This window comes from Callospermophilus lateralis, chromosome 2 (assembly GCF_048772815.1).
Source record: "Callospermophilus lateralis isolate mCalLat2 chromosome 2, mCalLat2.hap1, whole genome shotgun sequence".
Lineage (NCBI taxonomy): Eukaryota > Metazoa > Chordata > Mammalia > Rodentia > Sciuridae > Callospermophilus > Callospermophilus lateralis.
Window position 1 is genome coordinate 166,065,414 of NC_135306.1, and position 18,774 is coordinate 166,084,187.

Consider the following 18,774-nt stretch of genomic DNA (forward strand, 5'->3'; position numbering starts at 1 on the left):
ATAACATGCAAAATTGTGTTCCTGATATTCACCCAGTAACCTCTCTTCTCAGTTTACAACATCTCACTAAAAGGCAACTATAACTTCCAGTTACTCAGAAATTCTTAGGAGTTACCCTAAACTTTCTCTTCTCATGCTCTATATGCAATTGCAATCTGTGGGTAACCCTCCTAGTATTATCTTCAAAATATATCCCAGAATTCAACCCCTTTTCTTCGATTCTACTGTAGTCATCCTGATTTAAGCCATCATTACCTCTCCTGTGGCTAGCAAAACATCTTCTGAATGGATTTGTTTCCAGTGTTGCCCCTCTCCCTCACTGTATTACAGCCACAAGCATCTAGACAGCTTCTCCCCTCCCTTCCACTGCCAATTTTCACTCAAATTCATTTTCTCAACGATGTCATCTCTGAGACTACCTGTTTGAAATTACAATATTAGCCTCCTTTCTCTATAGCACTTACTTTCTGATATAACATATTTTGCTTTCTTGGGGGCAGGGAGGGGTACCGGGAATTGAACTCAAGCTACATCTCCAGCAGTATTTTGTATTTTATTTAGAGATGGGGCTCACTGAGTTGCTCAGCGCCTTGCTTTTGCTGAGGTTGGCTTTGAATTAGCGATCCTCCTGCCCCTGCCTCCCTAGGTGCTGGGATTACAGGTGTGCACCACTGCGCCCAGCATATTTTGCTAATTTATTTTATTTTGTCTCCTTCAGCTAAAATGTAAACTCTCTGAGGGCAGGAAAGCTTTTTGTTAACTTCTAATATCTTTAGCACCTACAACACTGCCTCATAATGAGGAGATAGTAAAATCTTACTGAATAAATACATTTATGTACTGATAAGAATTTCTAGTAACTAAAATATAGAAACCTACACTCTTTCTTCTCCATGCTCCATCACCCACCCAAAAAATTTAATCTCACAACTATTGTTAATCAGTTCCTTCCTTTTCACTTTTATCATGCAATTTATTTATTTTGGTAAAGTACCCATGGGCACTTTACCACTGAGTCACATCCCTCATCTCTTTTGAGACAAGCCTCTCTAAGTTCCTGAGGCTGGCCTCAAACTTGCAATCCTTCTATCTCAGCCTCCCGGAGTCACTAAGATTACAGGTATGCAATACCATGTCTGGATCAATTCATTATCTTTATACCTGGACTACTATAACAATCCTTCCCAAAGGATCTTCCTAACTACTGCCACTCTTAAATGGAACTTCCACAGTATGGCCACAGTGATTTCAGAGCTTAGGAATAAACAAATCACTCATCCACCTTACTCCCTACCCTTAGTTTAAAAAAAAAAAACAAAACTTAAATAGTTAGACCAGGGGTCAGTCTATATTTTCTGTAAAGAGTCAAACAATAAATAGTTTAGACTCTGCAGAATATAGTCCCTATTCCAACTACTTGAGTATAAATAAAAATGACAATAGACAATATAAACAAATGGTATGGTTGCATTTAAAAAATTATTTATTGCCACTGGACATTGTGGTACATGCCTATAGTCCTAGAAACTTGGGAGGTCGAGGCATGAGAATCACAAGTTCAAGGCTAGCGTGGATGCAACTTGAAGAGACCCTGTCTCAAAAAAGAGTTCAAGTACTGGGGCTCAGAATGTGGCTTAGGGAAAAAGCACTTGCCTAGTATAGGCAAGGTTCTGAATTCAATCCCCAGAACCACAAAAGAAAAATTTTTACAAAAACAGAAAATGAACTGATTATGGTTCCCTGACCTAAAGGATAAAGCAAAACTTCATCATGACAATTATAAGGTGGTAACTTATATCTATTTCTTTTTCTCTTATTTTAAAAATATTTTATTAGTTGTTGATGGACCTTTATTTTACTTACTTATTTATTTGTGGTGCTGAGAATCAAACCCAGTGCCTCACACATGCTAGGCAAGCACTCTACCACTGAGCCACAACCCCACCCCGATTTCTATTTTGAATGTCAGCTCTCCACCTTCATTTCAGACTTGTATGCCATATAAGTATCACATGTGTATACTTTGTAAAATATGGAAATCCCAGCATTTTTCTGACTAACTCATTTAAGAGTTGTTCCAGGTAACACTCCTTCTAAGAAGTCTTCCCTAAACCCTTAAATTGGGTAAGGTAACTACCTTTATCTCCCAAAGAACCTCAGTTCATACCTCTTTATTAACATTTATGAAATTCTACTAAAATTTTGAACTGGGCATGCTGGCATACACCTACAATCCCAACTACTTGGGAGACTGAGGCAGGAGGATTGTAAGCTTAAGGCTAGCTGTAGTAACTTAGCAAGGTCTGTCTCAAAATAAAAACAGAAAGGACAGGGAGTATAGCTCACTGGTTGAATGCCTGTGGGTCTAATCCTCAGTACGGGGGTCAGGGGGTGGGGGTGGGGTGTTTAAATTCTCCACAATTAGTTTTTGAGTTCCTGATCCACAGAAATTACATCATTCATTTTCATAAGTGAATAAATGTTTCTGAATTGAAGTGAATGGTCCAGAATGAAGTTGAAATGAAATGAGGTTTAACATTTTAACACAAGCATTTTAACTAAGAATCATTGTTAATAAAATGGGTCAGATAAAAATACCACACATTGACACCAAGAATACAATTTAAAATGTCTTTAAATATTCAATCCAATGTCAATATTAGCATTTAAGAGACAACAGAAAGAAGTCATTATCCCAAAATGTGGATTAAAACTTACTTCAATTTTAAGGGCCAGTTCTACTTGGTTGTGATAAGAATCTAAGAGTTCTTCAACAGGGTGTCTGAAACAAAGAACAGTTGTTGTGGCTGAAGAATACTATACACAAAAATGACTGCTTTCATAATCAAAATCAATGTATTCACACCCAAAATGAAGTTTGAAAACCTGAAACTAATGCTTTAGATGCATACCTTGTCATGACTTCTTTATAAGGTTTTTCTATTTGATATAGGTATTTGTTTAAATCCACAGGTGCTTCATCATCTTCTGCCTAAACAAACATATATACACAAATGTATGTATGATACAGTCTTGAAATTAATCTTTCAGAACTAAAGATAAAATACTAGCAAAATTAAATATAATTTATAATTGACTCAAAAAGTGAGTCAAATATTGTGAAAAATATTTAATTTTTAGGTGTAAATGCATTTAAATCTAGTTTCTTTTCTTTCTTTTTTTTTTTTTTTTTGTACTGGGGATTCAACTCAGGGGCACTTGACCACTGAGCCACATCCTCAGCACTATTTTGTATTTTATTTAGAGTCAGGGTCTCATTGAGTTGCTTAAACCTCATCCTTGCTGAAGCTGGCTTTGAAATTATGATCTTACTGCCTCATCCTCCTGAGCCGCTGGGATTACAGGCGAGTGCCATCAGGCCCAGCAAGTCTAGTTTCTGATACATAAATAACTCTTAAATGAGGGTGGGACCAGATGGGAAAGAGATAATCTGGATTTCTGCTTTATTTTTTCTGATGATAATCAAGGCTTCCTCCCACTTCCTGCTGACCCCCACAAAGGAACAAAATCTTGGACTCTTCCGCCATTCTACATAATGCAAAGAACATCATTCCTTAAGAAACTTGACAGAAGCCAGGCACTGTGGCAAATGCCTATAATCCCAGGTACTCAAGAGGCTGACAGGAGGATCACAAGTTCAAGGTTAGCCAAGGCAATTTGGTGAGACCCTGTCTGGAAGTAAAATATACGGGCTGAGGATACAGCTTAATGGCAGAGTGCCCCTGAGTTCAATTCCCAGTAATGCAAGAAAAAAAAATTTTTTTAAAGAAACTCAAAAGACAAGTTACTAATGATTGCCAAAATCTACTGAACTTTGTGAAATAGTTTCTACCCAACTGAAATAAATTTTACCTAACACAGGAGCAAAATCCTGGAAAAGAAAACAAAGTAGAAATGATTGGCATTTTTCTACCCAAAATTCTACTAAATGAAGAATAATTCTCTTTACAGATTAAAAATCTTCTTATAAATTCACCACGGGTTTATGTAGGAAAACGAAAGTGGATTTTACTATGGATTTCACAAAGTGGGCTTTGCTACTTTACAATGGTTACATATTGTGCTTTAACCTAGCTGGGTTCAGAAGTGCACACTTGTAATATCTGTTTTAATCCAAAAATTAAGTACTGAACCCTTTTTAAAAAATAAATAAATAAATTTTTTAGTTGTAGATGGGTATAATACCTTTTTTAAAAAATATTTTTTGATTGTTGATAGACCTTTATTTTATTTATTTATATGTGGTGCTAAGAATCGAACCCAGTGCCTCACACATGCCAGGCAAGTACGCTACCACTGAGCCACAGCCACAGCCTGGGTACAATACCTTTTATTTATTTATTTTTATATGGTGCTAAGGATTGAACCCAGTGCCTCACATTTGTTAGGCAAGTGCTCTACCACTGAGCTTCAACCCCAGCCCCGAAAGTACTGAACCTTTAAAACACAGAATTTATTTTCATTTCATGAGAAATAATTCCTTTTTATCAGTTTGGTGTAAAAGTCAATAAGGATCTTCTTTCCTCCAACCTATATTTAGTATTTAAAAATATTTCTAGTTTGGTGCAATGGCGCACACCAGTAATTCTAGTGACTCTGGAGGCTGAGACAGGAAGATCATAAGTTTGAGCCCAGCCTTAGCAACTTAGCAAAACCTCATCTCAAAATAAAAATTAAAAAGGGTTAAAAATATAACTTAGTGAGTGGTAAAGTGCCCTGGGTTAAACTTTCAATACCAAAAACAAAAACACCTTCCTTTCCTCCCCATCTTATTTCTTCCTGACTGACCCTGAAATTTTCACTATTGTGTAAAACCACTATAAATAACACTTTTCAATTCCTTCACTTTGATCTTCAATATGCCTCTATCTCTAAGGAGAATGCTAAATAAAATTTCTACAACTGAAAAATGTCCTCTCATCTATACACACACACACACACACACACACACACACACACACACACTTACTGTTCGAGCCAGATTCTGGCACATTGCACTGAAGGTCAAGAGTTGTAACTTAATCTCTGTGTCCCATTTTCGACAGTTTTGAATATGTTCATGACTTCCAAGGCAATGGTTACTGTTAAAATACATTAATTATTCACCAGTATTATTCCTCTCAAATCAGAAGTTATACAGGTGAAGGTAAAATTTATAAATTGCATCAGAAATCAAAGAGAATGATACAATACAGATAGTTTTTAAATAAGTGTGAGCACTTAAGCAGAGGGATTATTCTATATGAGAAGAGTCAGAGTGAAGAAGAAAGAAGATGCAGACAAAGGAGAAGAAGGGATAAGAAAAATAAGGTCAGAACATTTTTAGAAGCCTAGGAGAGTGAAATTGTAAAGCAACTAGACTAAATGCTAGTTATAACAAATTACCTGATTAAAATAAAAGATCATGATAATTATTTCAGGCAACTAAAATGAAATAATATCTGAATACTATACACAAAGAATCATGCATACTACAAATGACGAATAGAGTCTATAATGATGTATTGACTCTACAGAAATAGCCATTATAGTCATTTATTAAACAATTGCTCACAATGCTTCCTGCATAAGAGTGTAAGCTTCTTAAGAGAATACAGTGTCTTACTTATCTCTGAAATCCCACCACAGTCTTAGATATGACACCTTAGATGTGTTCAACACAAGTTTATTGATTCAATGAATCAATTCAATAGGACCCAATGTGTTTTTGTAGTATAAGTTTTAATTAAAGCTTTTCTTATTTTAAGCCAATAAAAATAAAAATTTTCAAAGATGTTGCTCAGTAGTTAAATAAACTTACTTCTGTAGCACCTCCTCTTGACCACAAACTTTCAGAACATAGCTGCCAAGATCTACTTGATTCAAGTCATCATGTACCCAGCAAAGGGCTTGCATTATAACAATTTCTACAGTAGAACTCACTGTAAAAAAGTCAGTCATTATTTTCATTTTGCTCATTTACTTCTAAGTATACATTTATTCAAGATCATATGACTTATAATCTGACAGCACTATACAATAGAAATATAATACAAGTCACAAATGAAGGACACATATAATTAAAAATTTCCCCATACCCATGTTGAAAGTAAAAGGGGCAAAACTAATTTTAATAATCCATTTGATTTAACCTAATAAATCTAAAATACCATTTCAACACATTATCCACTTTAAAAATTATAAGATAATTATTTCAAACAAAGGCTTTGAACTCCAGTGTGTATTTTGGATTTATAGCATGTATCAATCCAGATTAGCTACATTTTGAGCATTCAATAGATACCTGTGGCTAGTGGTTACTGTGTTAGATAGGGAGGCCTATCCTAAGACAACCATATTCTTACTACAGACTTCTTCAAATAGGATTAAATTCAGCAGTGTTCAGCAAACAGCTTTAAAACAAATATGAAATGTTTGACATCAGCCTGATAAATTTTCCAATCAGAATTAAAATATAGCAAGTAGGTAGCATTGTTCAATCATCATTCTTGGCAAAGAAAAAAAATTGCATAACCTTAAAAACTAAAGCTTTTATAGTAATATGTCTCTATACTTACAACTCCTCCTATGTTCAACTTAAAAAGGATAATGACTAACTCAAAGTTCATGAAAGTTAATGGGCTGGCAGAAAAGACCTCTAAATATAATAACCTTAAGATAACAATTATTATTTTTTGGTAATATTCTACCACAATACGGTTATGTAGCTTAATAGGAATGCACATTGTAAATGTGAACACTTATGACTAACCAAATAGAAATTTGAAACACTTTTTTTTAGATTAGCCAGATTTTGATAAATAACAACTTGATAGAAATCAGAACATAAGCTATCAGTGCTCTCTCATGCATATTTCAATCAAAGTGACTACTGACTTTTTCTTTTTCTTTTAATTTTAACATTAATTCTTACTCCATACCTAGACTTAAATGTCCCAGACCAAAATGTTAGGTATGCTGAAAAAAGAGTAATTCTTCATTCAGAAACTAAAAAAAAATGACCTTATAGTTGGCTAACATTTTTCTGTTTCAGATACGTATTTTTTTCAAAGGGCTTTCCAAGGTGCAAAGATAGAAAGTATCCAAAACTGGACATATTCCTACTCATAACATTAAAGAAAAAAAATGGCTTAATTTTTAGGTCAAAGTACTATGGAAATATGGCTCTTATTCCACTGTTGGAATCCCATTATTATGAATGATAAACAAACTGAAAGAAAACAGAAGTAGTATTAAAAGCTGTAACAAAAATAATGTACCAATCAAAAATTAATTTTAAAAAACTGTAGCAAAAATTTTTCTACATACCTTGGGGAATACAGCTCTAGAAGAAATACTCAAGCTAGGTTTGGAAGGGAAAATTAAAAACAAAGGAAAAATACCTTTTCCTTAAAGGAGATTAGCAAGGTTACTAGAACTTCAATTTCTCTGACAGTTCCTTATACACAAGCATTTTTCTTGCCATACTATGGAGGGGAGGGTGGGAAGAACTCAACTACAATTAACTTTTTTATCTAATTCTTTTGAGCCTTGGCCAAGAACTACTGATTATGAAAGGTCATTTCACCTTTTTTTTTTTCGGAAAAATATGCAGTTATAAAAGTAACCTGTTTTCCCATTAGTCCTAACCAGAAAACTATCCAAATGAATGTCAGCCTTTTAAAAAGAACACTTAACGACAACAAAGTTGGTTATTAAAAGAAAAGGAACACTGATATTTTAAACATTTTCCTTTAACCAAGCAAAACATAATGCTTGGGGAACTATGAACCTACCATCGCATGTGAACGTAACTGGTAGCTGAAATCCTTCAATTTCAATGGAGACCTTGACACTAGCATTTTCTCCACATATGTTTCTTTGCACTGTGACTGGACTTAACAAATAGCCTGGATTTGTGCGGTGATTGGTATATGGAAATTTGGTCTTCAATCTGTTCATAAGAAAGAAGATATTAAATTCTTTTAGGAAAAAGTTGCATTTGAGAGCCCAGAACAAAGCTTTATGTGCTTATAGCCACTCAAATCTGTATCTTTGTCCAATTCTAGAGTAGCTGGTGAGAACTGTAATGAATGAATTCCTGTCAAAACCAGCATTTGTCTTTTCAATAAAAGGAACCCAAGGAAAAGGAAGAGATTAACTGCCAGGGTATCTTTGATAACACTAGCAACACTAGCTAGGCATACATCTGATAACTGGTATAAAATAAGGTTTTCTGCTTCTGATTCTTTTGCCACACAATACAATTACACAAAATGGCACATATTTAATGAATTATTGATAATAATATAAACAACAAAAACTTAAGAGTTGTAATGGTCAGAGGGATAAAAAGTTTGCTGTCATTTTAAACCCACCCTCAGGACATTTTTTCTATAAACACTGTGGTTGCTAGACAAGGAAAAGAAACAGACAACGTGTTTTTACACTGCTGCAAGGGTTTTTACATTGCTAAAATGCCTTTATTCCCTTCAAGTAATTTCTAAAAGTCAGGGAATTAGAAGAGTGCATGAGGTGGTGCACGGTTCATCTCTAAAAAGCAATCCTGGTATCAAGACAAAGGGGGAAAAGAAATAAGCTTTATGACCCACAAAAAAGGTGAGGGGGTGAGTGTGGTTTGACAACTTCTTTAAATTCCCGGGCTTCATTAAACTTTTTCTAGAAATTAGAAGACAGGTTCCAGTGCACTCCTGTTTTTCTTTCTCTCACTCCATTTTTTCCACTTTTTCTTTTTGTGGATCTGGGGGTTGAGCCCAGGGCCCTACGTATGCTAGAGATGCACCCTACCACTGAGCTACACTCTCAGCCCCTATCTGTTTTTCATAAGGCTATAAATGGAATGAATACTAGAAATATTATCTATTTACTTCTGTAGAGATTAAAATATCAAGTCATAAGTATAAAATAAAACAGGGATGACAGGAAGAAAGATTCTGAAGAGGTAGAAAACATAACAGTACAAACTTCTACAGTCAGACCACCTGATTTGAATTCTGATTTTACTACTGATTAGCTGGGTAAATTAAGGCAAGTTATTGAGTCCCCTATTGCATACAAACCGGGATAACACTACCACTTACCTGGAGCCTACCTAGACCTAAAACCAGCTTTCAGAAGCTCCATCTAAGGGAACTCCTCTCACAGAACTCTAATAGTGACCCCAGCTGAGAGTGGAGCAGACAACACTCTATAATGGCTCTACTTAATACTGCCCAGAAGAGGAGGCAAGAATTTTTGAACTCCAGCTGGCAACCTGATGAGCAACACAAAAAGAGGAAGGATCTGACCAACTGTAGCCACTACTCTTGTGCTCAGTACATACCTCAAGAAAAAAGGGAAAGAAAGATGTTTGTGAACAGACATTGACAATTCTTGATCACTGCAATGGAAACAATTTCTTAATTTTTCATCAGGAACCTTTCTTACAATTTTTTATTTTATTTATTTTTTTTCTTTCATTTTGATTGTGTGCTAAATAGTTCATGAGCATTTATACATATACATATTTGTCTCTCTTTTCTCATTTCTAACATTTTTTGAAGGTAGTTATTTCTCATGACTCTGTCTTTTGAGGGCCAGGGTTTTTGATTAGTATATTTGGTTTTGTTTCGTATTGTTTTTTAGTTGACTATTTTTCTCTTGATTCTCTTTTTGCTTTTGCCAAATGCTAGTGTTCTAACACTCTTCCTTCAAGCTTTTACTTCTATTTTCTCTCATCATTTCTCATAATCATTACATCCCACATCTCTTCTGCTCATACCCTGTTCTTCTTTTGAAATTGCAAAACCTTTTGTAAACTTGCTGTTTTAACTGTTGGCAATTGCTTATCAAACCATTTTTATTTATTGTGCCAATCAACATTGTAGACATCATACATAGTAGGAACTAAGTATTTAGTTGAATGCTGTATATTGTTTGTTTGCATTGATCATTGTTATTATTTGTCTTCCTCCAAATTGTGAGGTACCAGAAACATTCTGATACAACTGATCTGTGAGGTAAAAAAAACAAAGGAAGGAGTAAAATCAGAGAGAAAGTACAGAAAGCAAAAGACCACTTCAATAAAGATATAGAGATTCTGAAAAAGAAACAAACAGAAATCCTTGAAATAAAGGAATCAATAAAACAAATGAAAAATTCAATGGAAAGTACCACAAAAGACTAGACCACTAGGAAAACAGAGCTTCAGGCAATGAAGACAAAATATATAATCCTGAAAATAAAGTTGACCATGGAGAAAAGATGTTAAGAAGCTATGAACAGAATTTTCAAAAAATATGGGATAACCTGAAAAGACCAAATTTAAGATTCATGGGGACAGATGAAGGCTCTGAAATACAAACTAAAGAAATGCACAATTTTTTCAATGAATTAAAATCAGAAAATTTCCCAAACCTTAAGAATGAAATGGAAAATCAAAATAGGAGCTTACAGGACCCCAAATACACAAAATTACAACAGACCCACACCAAGGCACATTATTATAAAAATGCCCAACATACAGCATAATATTAGAATTTTAAAAGCTGCTAGAGAAAATGGACAGGTCACATAGAAGTAAACCAATTTAGATTTCAAATGATTTCTCAACCCACACCCTAAAGTTAGGAGGTCTTGGAACAATATATACCAACCTCTGAAAGAAAATTGATACCAGCCAAGAATACTATACCCAACAAAATTAAGCTTCAGAAGATGAAATAAAAACCTCCCACAATAAACAAAAGTTAAAAGAACTCATAACTAGAAAGCCTGCACTACAAAATATATTCAATAAAATATTCCATGAAGAAGAAATGAAAAATAAAACTGAAAATCAGCAGAGGGAGGAACTACACAAGAAGAACAGTCAACCAAAGGAAACACTAGTTCAAATTAAAAACTAGAAGGTAAATCAAAATGAAAGGGAATAAAAATCATCTCTCAGTAAAATAATACTGAATGTAAATGGCCTAAACTCATCAATCAAAAGATACAGGCTAGCAGAATGGATTAAAAAACAAGACCTGGGGCTGGGGCTCAGCGGTAGAGTGCTCACCTAGCATGTGCAAGACACTGGGTTCAATCCTTAACACCACATAAAAATAAATAAAATAAAGGTATTGTGTCCAACTGAAAATAAAAAAATTAAAAAAAAAAAAAAAAAAAAACAAGACCCAACAATACGTGTCCCCAAGAGACTTACTTCATAGGCAAAGACATCCACAGACTAAAGGTGAAAAATAGGAAAAAAAAAAAAAAAAAAGAATATTCACATGGATCTCATAAATAAGCAAGGGTTTCTATTCTCATATCAGATAAGGTGTATTTCAAGCCAAAGTTAATCAGAAGGACGAAGAAGGTCATTTAATACAGCTTAAAGGAATTATTTATGCCCCAAACAATGGAGTATGTATGTATATCAAACACACCCTGTTCAATATCAAGAAGATGGTGCATGCCTGTGAATCCAGCAGCTTAGGAGGCTGAGACAGAAGGATCACAAGTTCAAAGCCAGTCCCAGCAACAGTGAGATGCTAAGCAACTCAGTGAGACCCTGTCTCTAAATAAAATACAAAATAGGGCTGGGGATGTGGCTCAGTGATTGAGAGTCCCTGAGTTCAATCCCCACTACAAAAACAAAGAATCAAATATACCACAGTCCAATAATATTGGCTAACCTTAACATGCCTCTTGCATGATCAGATAGATTTTCCAAATCAAAAATAAAGAAGCAAAATATAACTAATAATTTAGACTTAACAGACCTATATGGACTATTTCATCCAAAAAAATGACTAAATGTACTTTCTTCTCAGCAACACATGCATCATCCTTCTCTAAAATAGACCATAACTTAGGCCACAAAGCAACTTTTAACAATACAAAAAATATATAAATACCTTGTATTCTATCAGATCATAATTCCATTATGAAATTGGAAATCAATGATAAGATTAAAAAAAAAATAGGTTGAGAAGGGGCAGTGGCAGCAGAGGCGGACCACACTCTCTGTCGGCAACCTTGAAACTAAAGTGACAGAGGAACTACTTTTCAAGCTTTTCCACCAGGATGGGCCAGTAATAAAGGTGAAAATTCCAAAAGATAAGGGTGCTAAACCAAAGCAGTTTGCATTTGTGAATTTCAAACATGAAGTATCTGTTCCTTATGCTATGAATCTTCTTAATGGAATCAAACTTTTTGGAAGGCCCATCAAAATTCAATTTAGATCAGGAAGTAGTCATGCCTCACAGGTTGTCAGTTTGTCATATTCCCAGCATCATGTTGGAAATTCAAGTCCTACTTCTACATCTCCCAGCAGGTATGAAAGGACTGTGGATAACGTGACAGCATCGGCACAAGTAATACAGAGATCATTTTCTTCTCCAGAAAATTATCAGAGACAAGCAGTGATGAACAGTGTTTTGAGACAGATGTCTTATGGTGGGAAATTTGGGTCTTCACATATGGATCAGTCAGGATTTCACCATCAGTTCAGTCACATAATCATACTTTCAACCAGTCTTCAAGCTCCCAGTGGCGCCAAGATGCATCATCATCACAGCGTAAAGTCAGACAGAATTCTCATCCCTACCTTTCAGATAGACATTATAGCCGCGAACAGTGTTACACAGATCATGGATCTGATCATCATTACAGAGGAAACAGAGATGATTTCTTCTATGAAGATAGAAATCATGATGGCTGGAGCCATGAGTATAACAGAAGAGACAGCAGTAGAGATGGAAAATGGCACTCCTCTCGACACTAACTGTTAGTAAACGGACATTGTTTCATGGGATCATTTTAGGCCAGTTTGACTAAGTTGGTATGGAAATATTTTGAAAAACTATAAAGCAGCTTTACAAGTTGCCACATTTCTTTATATAAGTTTTTTAAAACCTAGAGACACAGTTTAATACAGAAATGAGAAGAATTGTGGTTTCAATTTTATTACATTAATAACCTTTCACCTCAGGGCTTTATGAAGAGGAAAGGATTTTATGCAAAAGAAAGTGCCACAATTCCTAATCATTTTAGGTAGTTTAGGAAGGGTGAATTGTATAGAGTGGTTGTATTATAAAGCAAATATTTTAATTATCTGTTATCCTTTTGTATTGCAATTTGTTAGTAAATCAGATTTTGGTATATATAACAACATCCAACTTGACAGTCTGCAAAGGCTATATGTATTTTGTTAATAAATTAGAAAAAACTTTTCAGTGATACGTTTTATTGACATTTTATTTGAGAACGATTATTGGGTTAAGTTCGGGGATAAATCATATTGCATAACTGAGAGAATTTAAGTGTAAATTCTATGACATGCTCTTTTGAGTTTTACCCCAATTGAACATATAAATGTACACATACTATTTCAGTCTAAAATTATAGAATTTGTTCATTCAATCATGTTGTATGACTGGTTTCAGGAGATGAAATATCTTTACATGTATATTTTTACATTAAAAATTACAGTGTTAGTATAAATCTTTTTCAGGAAGAACAGAAAATATCAGAGCATAGTCAGATAAAATGGAAAAATGTTTTACTGAAAATACTCTCTTTGGGGGAAAAATTCATAAAGCCTTTAAGTGCTGCATCTGTCACTCAGACTTCAGAAATTTTAACATTTTCAATGTGCCCAGGATGTGAATACAAAGACACATTTTATTATCAAGGAGATTGTACAGGTCGCTCTTTTTTTGTTTGAATATTGGAAAAGGATGTAATGTTAACATTTTCTGGTTTTAAAATTTTAAAATCAAATTGTTTAACCAAACTTTTATGTATCAAGATGCTGTTTCCCTTTCATTGCAGAATTGTTTATAAAAATTCATTCCTGAAAAATTTGAATCCTTTTTAATACCACACCATTTGTACTATGTTGCTTTTTAATATATTAAAAACAAAAGGAAAAAAAAATAGAAGCTACTCTAAAACCTGGAGACTAAATAATATACTACTGAATAATAACTATTCAGAAGAAACCAGGGGTTAAATACAAAAATACAAGTAAATGAGAATAGTGATACAATCTATCAAAATCTTTGGGACACTATGAAGGAAGTTCTAAGAAAACAGTTGAAACCATTGAGCTCATTCATTAAAAGAACAAAAAGATACCAAATAAATAATCTAACATTACATCTCAAGGCCTTAGGGGGAAAAAAAAAAAGAACAAATCAACATCAAAATCATTAGAAGACAGGAAATAATTAAAATCAGATCTGAAATCAATGAAATTGAAATTAAAAAAAAAGCAACAAAACACTGGTTCTTTGAAATTAAACAAAAATGATAAATCCTTAGCCAAGCTACCCACAAGAAAGAGGGAAAAAACTGAAATTATTAAATTCGTGATGAAAAAGAAAATATCACCATACACTACTAAAATAGATAATCAGAAATTATTTTGAAAATCTATACTCCAATAAATTAGAAAATCCTGAAGAAATTAATAAATTTCTAGAGACATATGACCTACTCAAATTGAATCTAGAGGGCATAGAAAATTTAAACAGATTGATTTAAAGCAATTTTATTGCTTAAAAGCCTACTAACAAAGAAAGACCCAGGACTGGATGGATTCTCAGCAGACTTCTACCAGACCTTCAAAGAAGAATTAACACCAATCCTCCTCAAATTATTCCATGAAATAGAAAAGGAGTGAACCCTTCCAAATTCATTCTATGAAGCTAGTATCATCCTGATACCAAAAGTAGATAAAGATATCAAGGAAAGAAAATTTCAGACCAATATAATGGATGAACATAGATGCAAAAATTCTTAATAGAGCAAATTCCATAGAAAAACATGTTAAAAAGATAGTGCACCATGATCAAGAGGGTTCAGCCCAGGATTTCAAGGTTGGTTCAACACATGAAAATCAATAAACGTGATAATTCATCACACCAATAGACTTAAAGCCAAGAATCGCATGATTATCTCAATAGATGCAGAAAAAAACATTTGATCAAAAATACAGCATCCATTCATGTTCAAAACACTAGGAAAAATAATAAGAGATAGTAGGAACATACCTCAACACTGGAAAAGCTATATATATTAAACCCAAGGCCAATATCATTCTAAATGGAGAAAAATTGAAAGCATTCCCTCTAAAAACTGCAACAAGGATGACTTCTTTCACCACTTCCATTTAATACAGGCCTTGAAACTCTAGTCAGAGCTATTAGAAAGAAGAAATTAAAGGGATACAAATAGGAAAAGAAGAACTCAAACTCTCCCTATTTGTTGATGACATGATCCTTTATTTAGAATAATCAAAAACCTCCAGCTGAAAACTCCTAGAATTCATAAATGAATTCAGCTAAGTAGCAAGATACAAAATTAGTATCCATAGATAAATTGTGTTCCTAGACATCAGTGATGAATTAGCTGAAAGAGAAATTAGGAAAACTGTCCCATTCACAAAAGCCTCAAAAAAATAAAATATTTGGGAATCAATCTAACAAAATAGGTAAAAGACCTCTTCAATGAAAACTACAGAACACTAAAGAAAAAAAATTGAAGAAGACCTTTGAATATAGAAAGATCTTCCATGTTCTTGGATAGGCAGAATTAATATTGTCAAAATGGGCATACCTCCCAAAAGCACTAAACCAATTTAATGCAATTCCTATTGAGGTTCCGATGACATTCTTCACAGAAATAGAAAACAAAGTCATGAAATTCATTTGGAAAAATAAGAGGCTCAAGATAGCCAAAGCAATCCTTAGCGAGAAAAATGAAGCAGGAAGCATCACAGTACCAGACCTTAAATTATACTACAGAACTACAGAAACAAAACCGGCATGGTCTTGGCACCAGAGAAGACCAATGATCCAGAATAGAAGACACAGAGACAAACCCACATATAGTTATCTCATACTAGACAAAGGTACCATACATATATATTTGAAAAAGATAGCCTCTTCAACAAATGGTGCTGGGAAAACTGGAAATCCATATGTAGTGGAATGAAATTTAACCCCTATCTCACATCCCTCACAAAACTCAAGTCAAAGTGGATTAAAAACCTAGGCATTAGACCAGGAATCCTGCACCTACTAGAAGAAAAAGTAGGTCCAACTCTCTACCATGCTAGCCTAGAACTGAATTCCTCAATAAGACACCTAATGTGCAAGAAGTAAAATCAAAAATCAAGAAATGAGATAGTATCAAACTAAAAAGCTTTTCCATAGCAAAGAAAACAATCAAGAATGTGAAAAGAGAGCCTACAACATGGGAGAAAATCTTTGCCACTCGCACCTCAGATAAGGCATTAATTTTCAGGATATACAAAGAACTCAAAAAGCTTAACAACAACAACAACAAAAAAAAAAAACAAATAGCCCAATCAATAAATGGGCATAGGAACTGAACAGGTACTTCACAGAAGAAGAAATATGAAACATCAACAAATATATGAAAAAAGGTTCATCTCTAGCAATTAGAGAAATGCAAATTAAAACTATACTGAGCCCAGTGTGGTGGCACACGCCTGTAATCCCAGGGGCTTGGGAGGCTGAGGCAGGAGAATTGAAAGTTCAAACCCAGCCTCAGCAACTTAGTAAGGCCCTAAGCCACTCAGTGAGACCCTGTCTCTAAATAAAAAACTTTAAAAAGGTTGGAGGTGGATTAGTGGTTAAGCACCCCTGGGTTCAATCCCTAGTACCACCCACCAAAAAAAAAAAGAAAAAAAAAAATATATATATATACACACACAAGTAACAATAAAAATTGGCAGGGATGTGAGGAAAGGGTACACTCATACATTGCTGTTAGGACTGCAAATTGGTGCAACCACTCTGGAAGGCAGTATGGAGATTCCTCAGAAAACTTGGAATGGAACTACCACTTGACCCAGTTATCCTACTCCTCAGCAACCCCAAGTAATTAAAATCAGCATACTACAGTGATGAGGTCACATCAATGTTGATAGTACCTCAATTCACAATACCTAAGCTATAGATGCCCCTCAACAGATGAATGGATAAAGAAGTTGTGGAATGTGTAAACAATGGAATATTACTTAGCTACAAAGAAGAATGAAATTATGACTTTGCCAGTAAATGGACATAACTGGAGACTATCATGCTAAGTGAAATAAGCCAATTCCAACAAACCTAAGTAAGGTTGAATGCTCTCTCTAATATGTGGATGCTAACCTACAACAAGGTGGGAGAGGAAGAAGAGAAATTCAGTGGATTAAACAAAGGAGAATGAAGGGGAGAAAGAGGGGATAAAAATAAGAGAGACAGTGGAATGAATTGGACATAACTTTCCTGTGCACATATATGAATACACCACAGTGAATCTCAACACTGTGTACATCCACAAGACTGAGATCCTAACTACAATAAGATATATTACATGCTTATATAACATATGTAAATAGATTTTACTATCATGTACAACTAAAAAGAACAAGTAAAAAACAATAAAAATTAAAAGCTGGGAATGTAGCTCAATGGGTGGATTGCTTGCCTAGCATGTATGAATCCATGGTTTGCCAGCAGTGAATTAAAGAAAAGAAAGAGAGAGAGAGAGAAATTGATTGATCAAGTTTCAGCTCTTTCTGCATTGAGAATGGGCAGACGAGATCGTGCGCGTTCAGGGTGGTATGGCCGTAGGGGATAGGAATGGTAGCAGAACACAACAGTCACTAATATGCCATTATGTAAAAATGTGAGTGTGTAACCGATGTGATTCTGCAATTTGTATTTGGGGAAAAAATGGGAATTCATAACCCAATCGAGTCAAATGTATGAAAGATGATATATCATGAGCTCTGTAATGTTTTGAACAATCAATAAAAAAAAAAAAAAAAAAAGAGAGAATGGGCAGAGGAAGAAAAAGGAGCAAAGAGGAAAAAGGAAAGGGAGCAGGAAAGGAGATCCAGAGGGGAGGAAGATGATTATAGATGTGAATTTCTGGATCTTGCTGTTATTGAACTCTGCTCTATCTTTCCTTTTTCTGGTATAGGGGATTGTGAAACAGTATGTTACCTTTCTGGTTAACTTAGTGCAAGCTGTGTTTCTAGCACTCGTATCGTAAGTTCTGAAAATACCCTAATATAAGAAAATACACTTAGCCAGAGGCAAAAGAGACTTAGCTTTGTATTGACTACAAGAAAAAAAACCTTTGTTAGGATACTTTTCTAATCTATAAAGGATGTAATATTGGACAGATTTATGATCGAGAGTGCAGCACAATGGCATATAACTATAATCCAGCTATGAGGCTGAGGCAGGAAAACTACAAGTTCAAGGCTAGCAACTTAGCAAGATTCTGTCTCAAAATAAAGAATAAAAAGGGTTGGGGATGTAGTTCAGTAATAAACTGCCCCTAGATTCAATCCCTAGTATCACCAAGCAAACAAAAAAAGATTGAAAAAAATATTTTAGAATGGCTTTTTTTTTTTTGGTGGTGGTACTGGGGATTGAACCCTGGGCTTCGCACATGCTAGACACTCATTCTACCACTGAGCTACATCCCCAGACCTTTTTATTCTTTATTTTGGGACAGGTCATACTAAGTTGCCCAGGCTGGCCTCGAACTTGTGATCCTCTTGCCTCAGCCTACCCACTAGCTGAGATTACAGTTGTGTACTACCATACCTCCTCAGAATTGCATTTTTCTAATCTTCAGAAAATATATTTGTCCTCCTAACCTTGCCTATTATAAATAAATAATACTACCTCTTAAATAAATAGAACAGTATTTTTTATGCTAGAAAGTTTATGGGAAAGTTAAATCTCTCTTAAA

General features: G+C 34.6%; 1 protein-coding gene and 1 pseudogene across 6 annotated transcripts in view; one reads left to right on the forward strand and one right to left on the reverse strand.

Annotated features, from left to right (window-relative positions):
* The window catches only part of Pik3c2a (phosphatidylinositol-4-phosphate 3-kinase catalytic subunit type 2 alpha), a 113,940-nt gene that overhangs the window by 58,054 nt on the left and 37,112 nt on the right, over positions 1–18,774 (reverse strand). For all 6 annotated transcript variants that reach the window (XM_076846955.2, XM_076846953.2, XM_076846954.2 and 3 more), the window contains 5 exons: positions 7,797–7,954; positions 5,822–5,942; positions 4,991–5,102; positions 2,913–2,992; positions 2,719–2,782 (listed from right to left, as the gene is read on the reverse strand). In XM_076846955.2, coding sequence (XP_076703070.1) covers positions 2,719–2,782; positions 2,913–2,992; positions 4,991–5,102; positions 5,822–5,942; positions 7,797–7,954 — 535 coding nt within the window. The remainder of the gene's footprint in view (positions 1–2,718; positions 2,783–2,912; positions 2,993–4,990; positions 5,103–5,821; positions 5,943–7,796; positions 7,955–18,774) is intronic.
* On the forward strand, positions 12,097–12,772 carry LOC143391526 (RNA-binding protein 7 pseudogene; annotated as a pseudogene).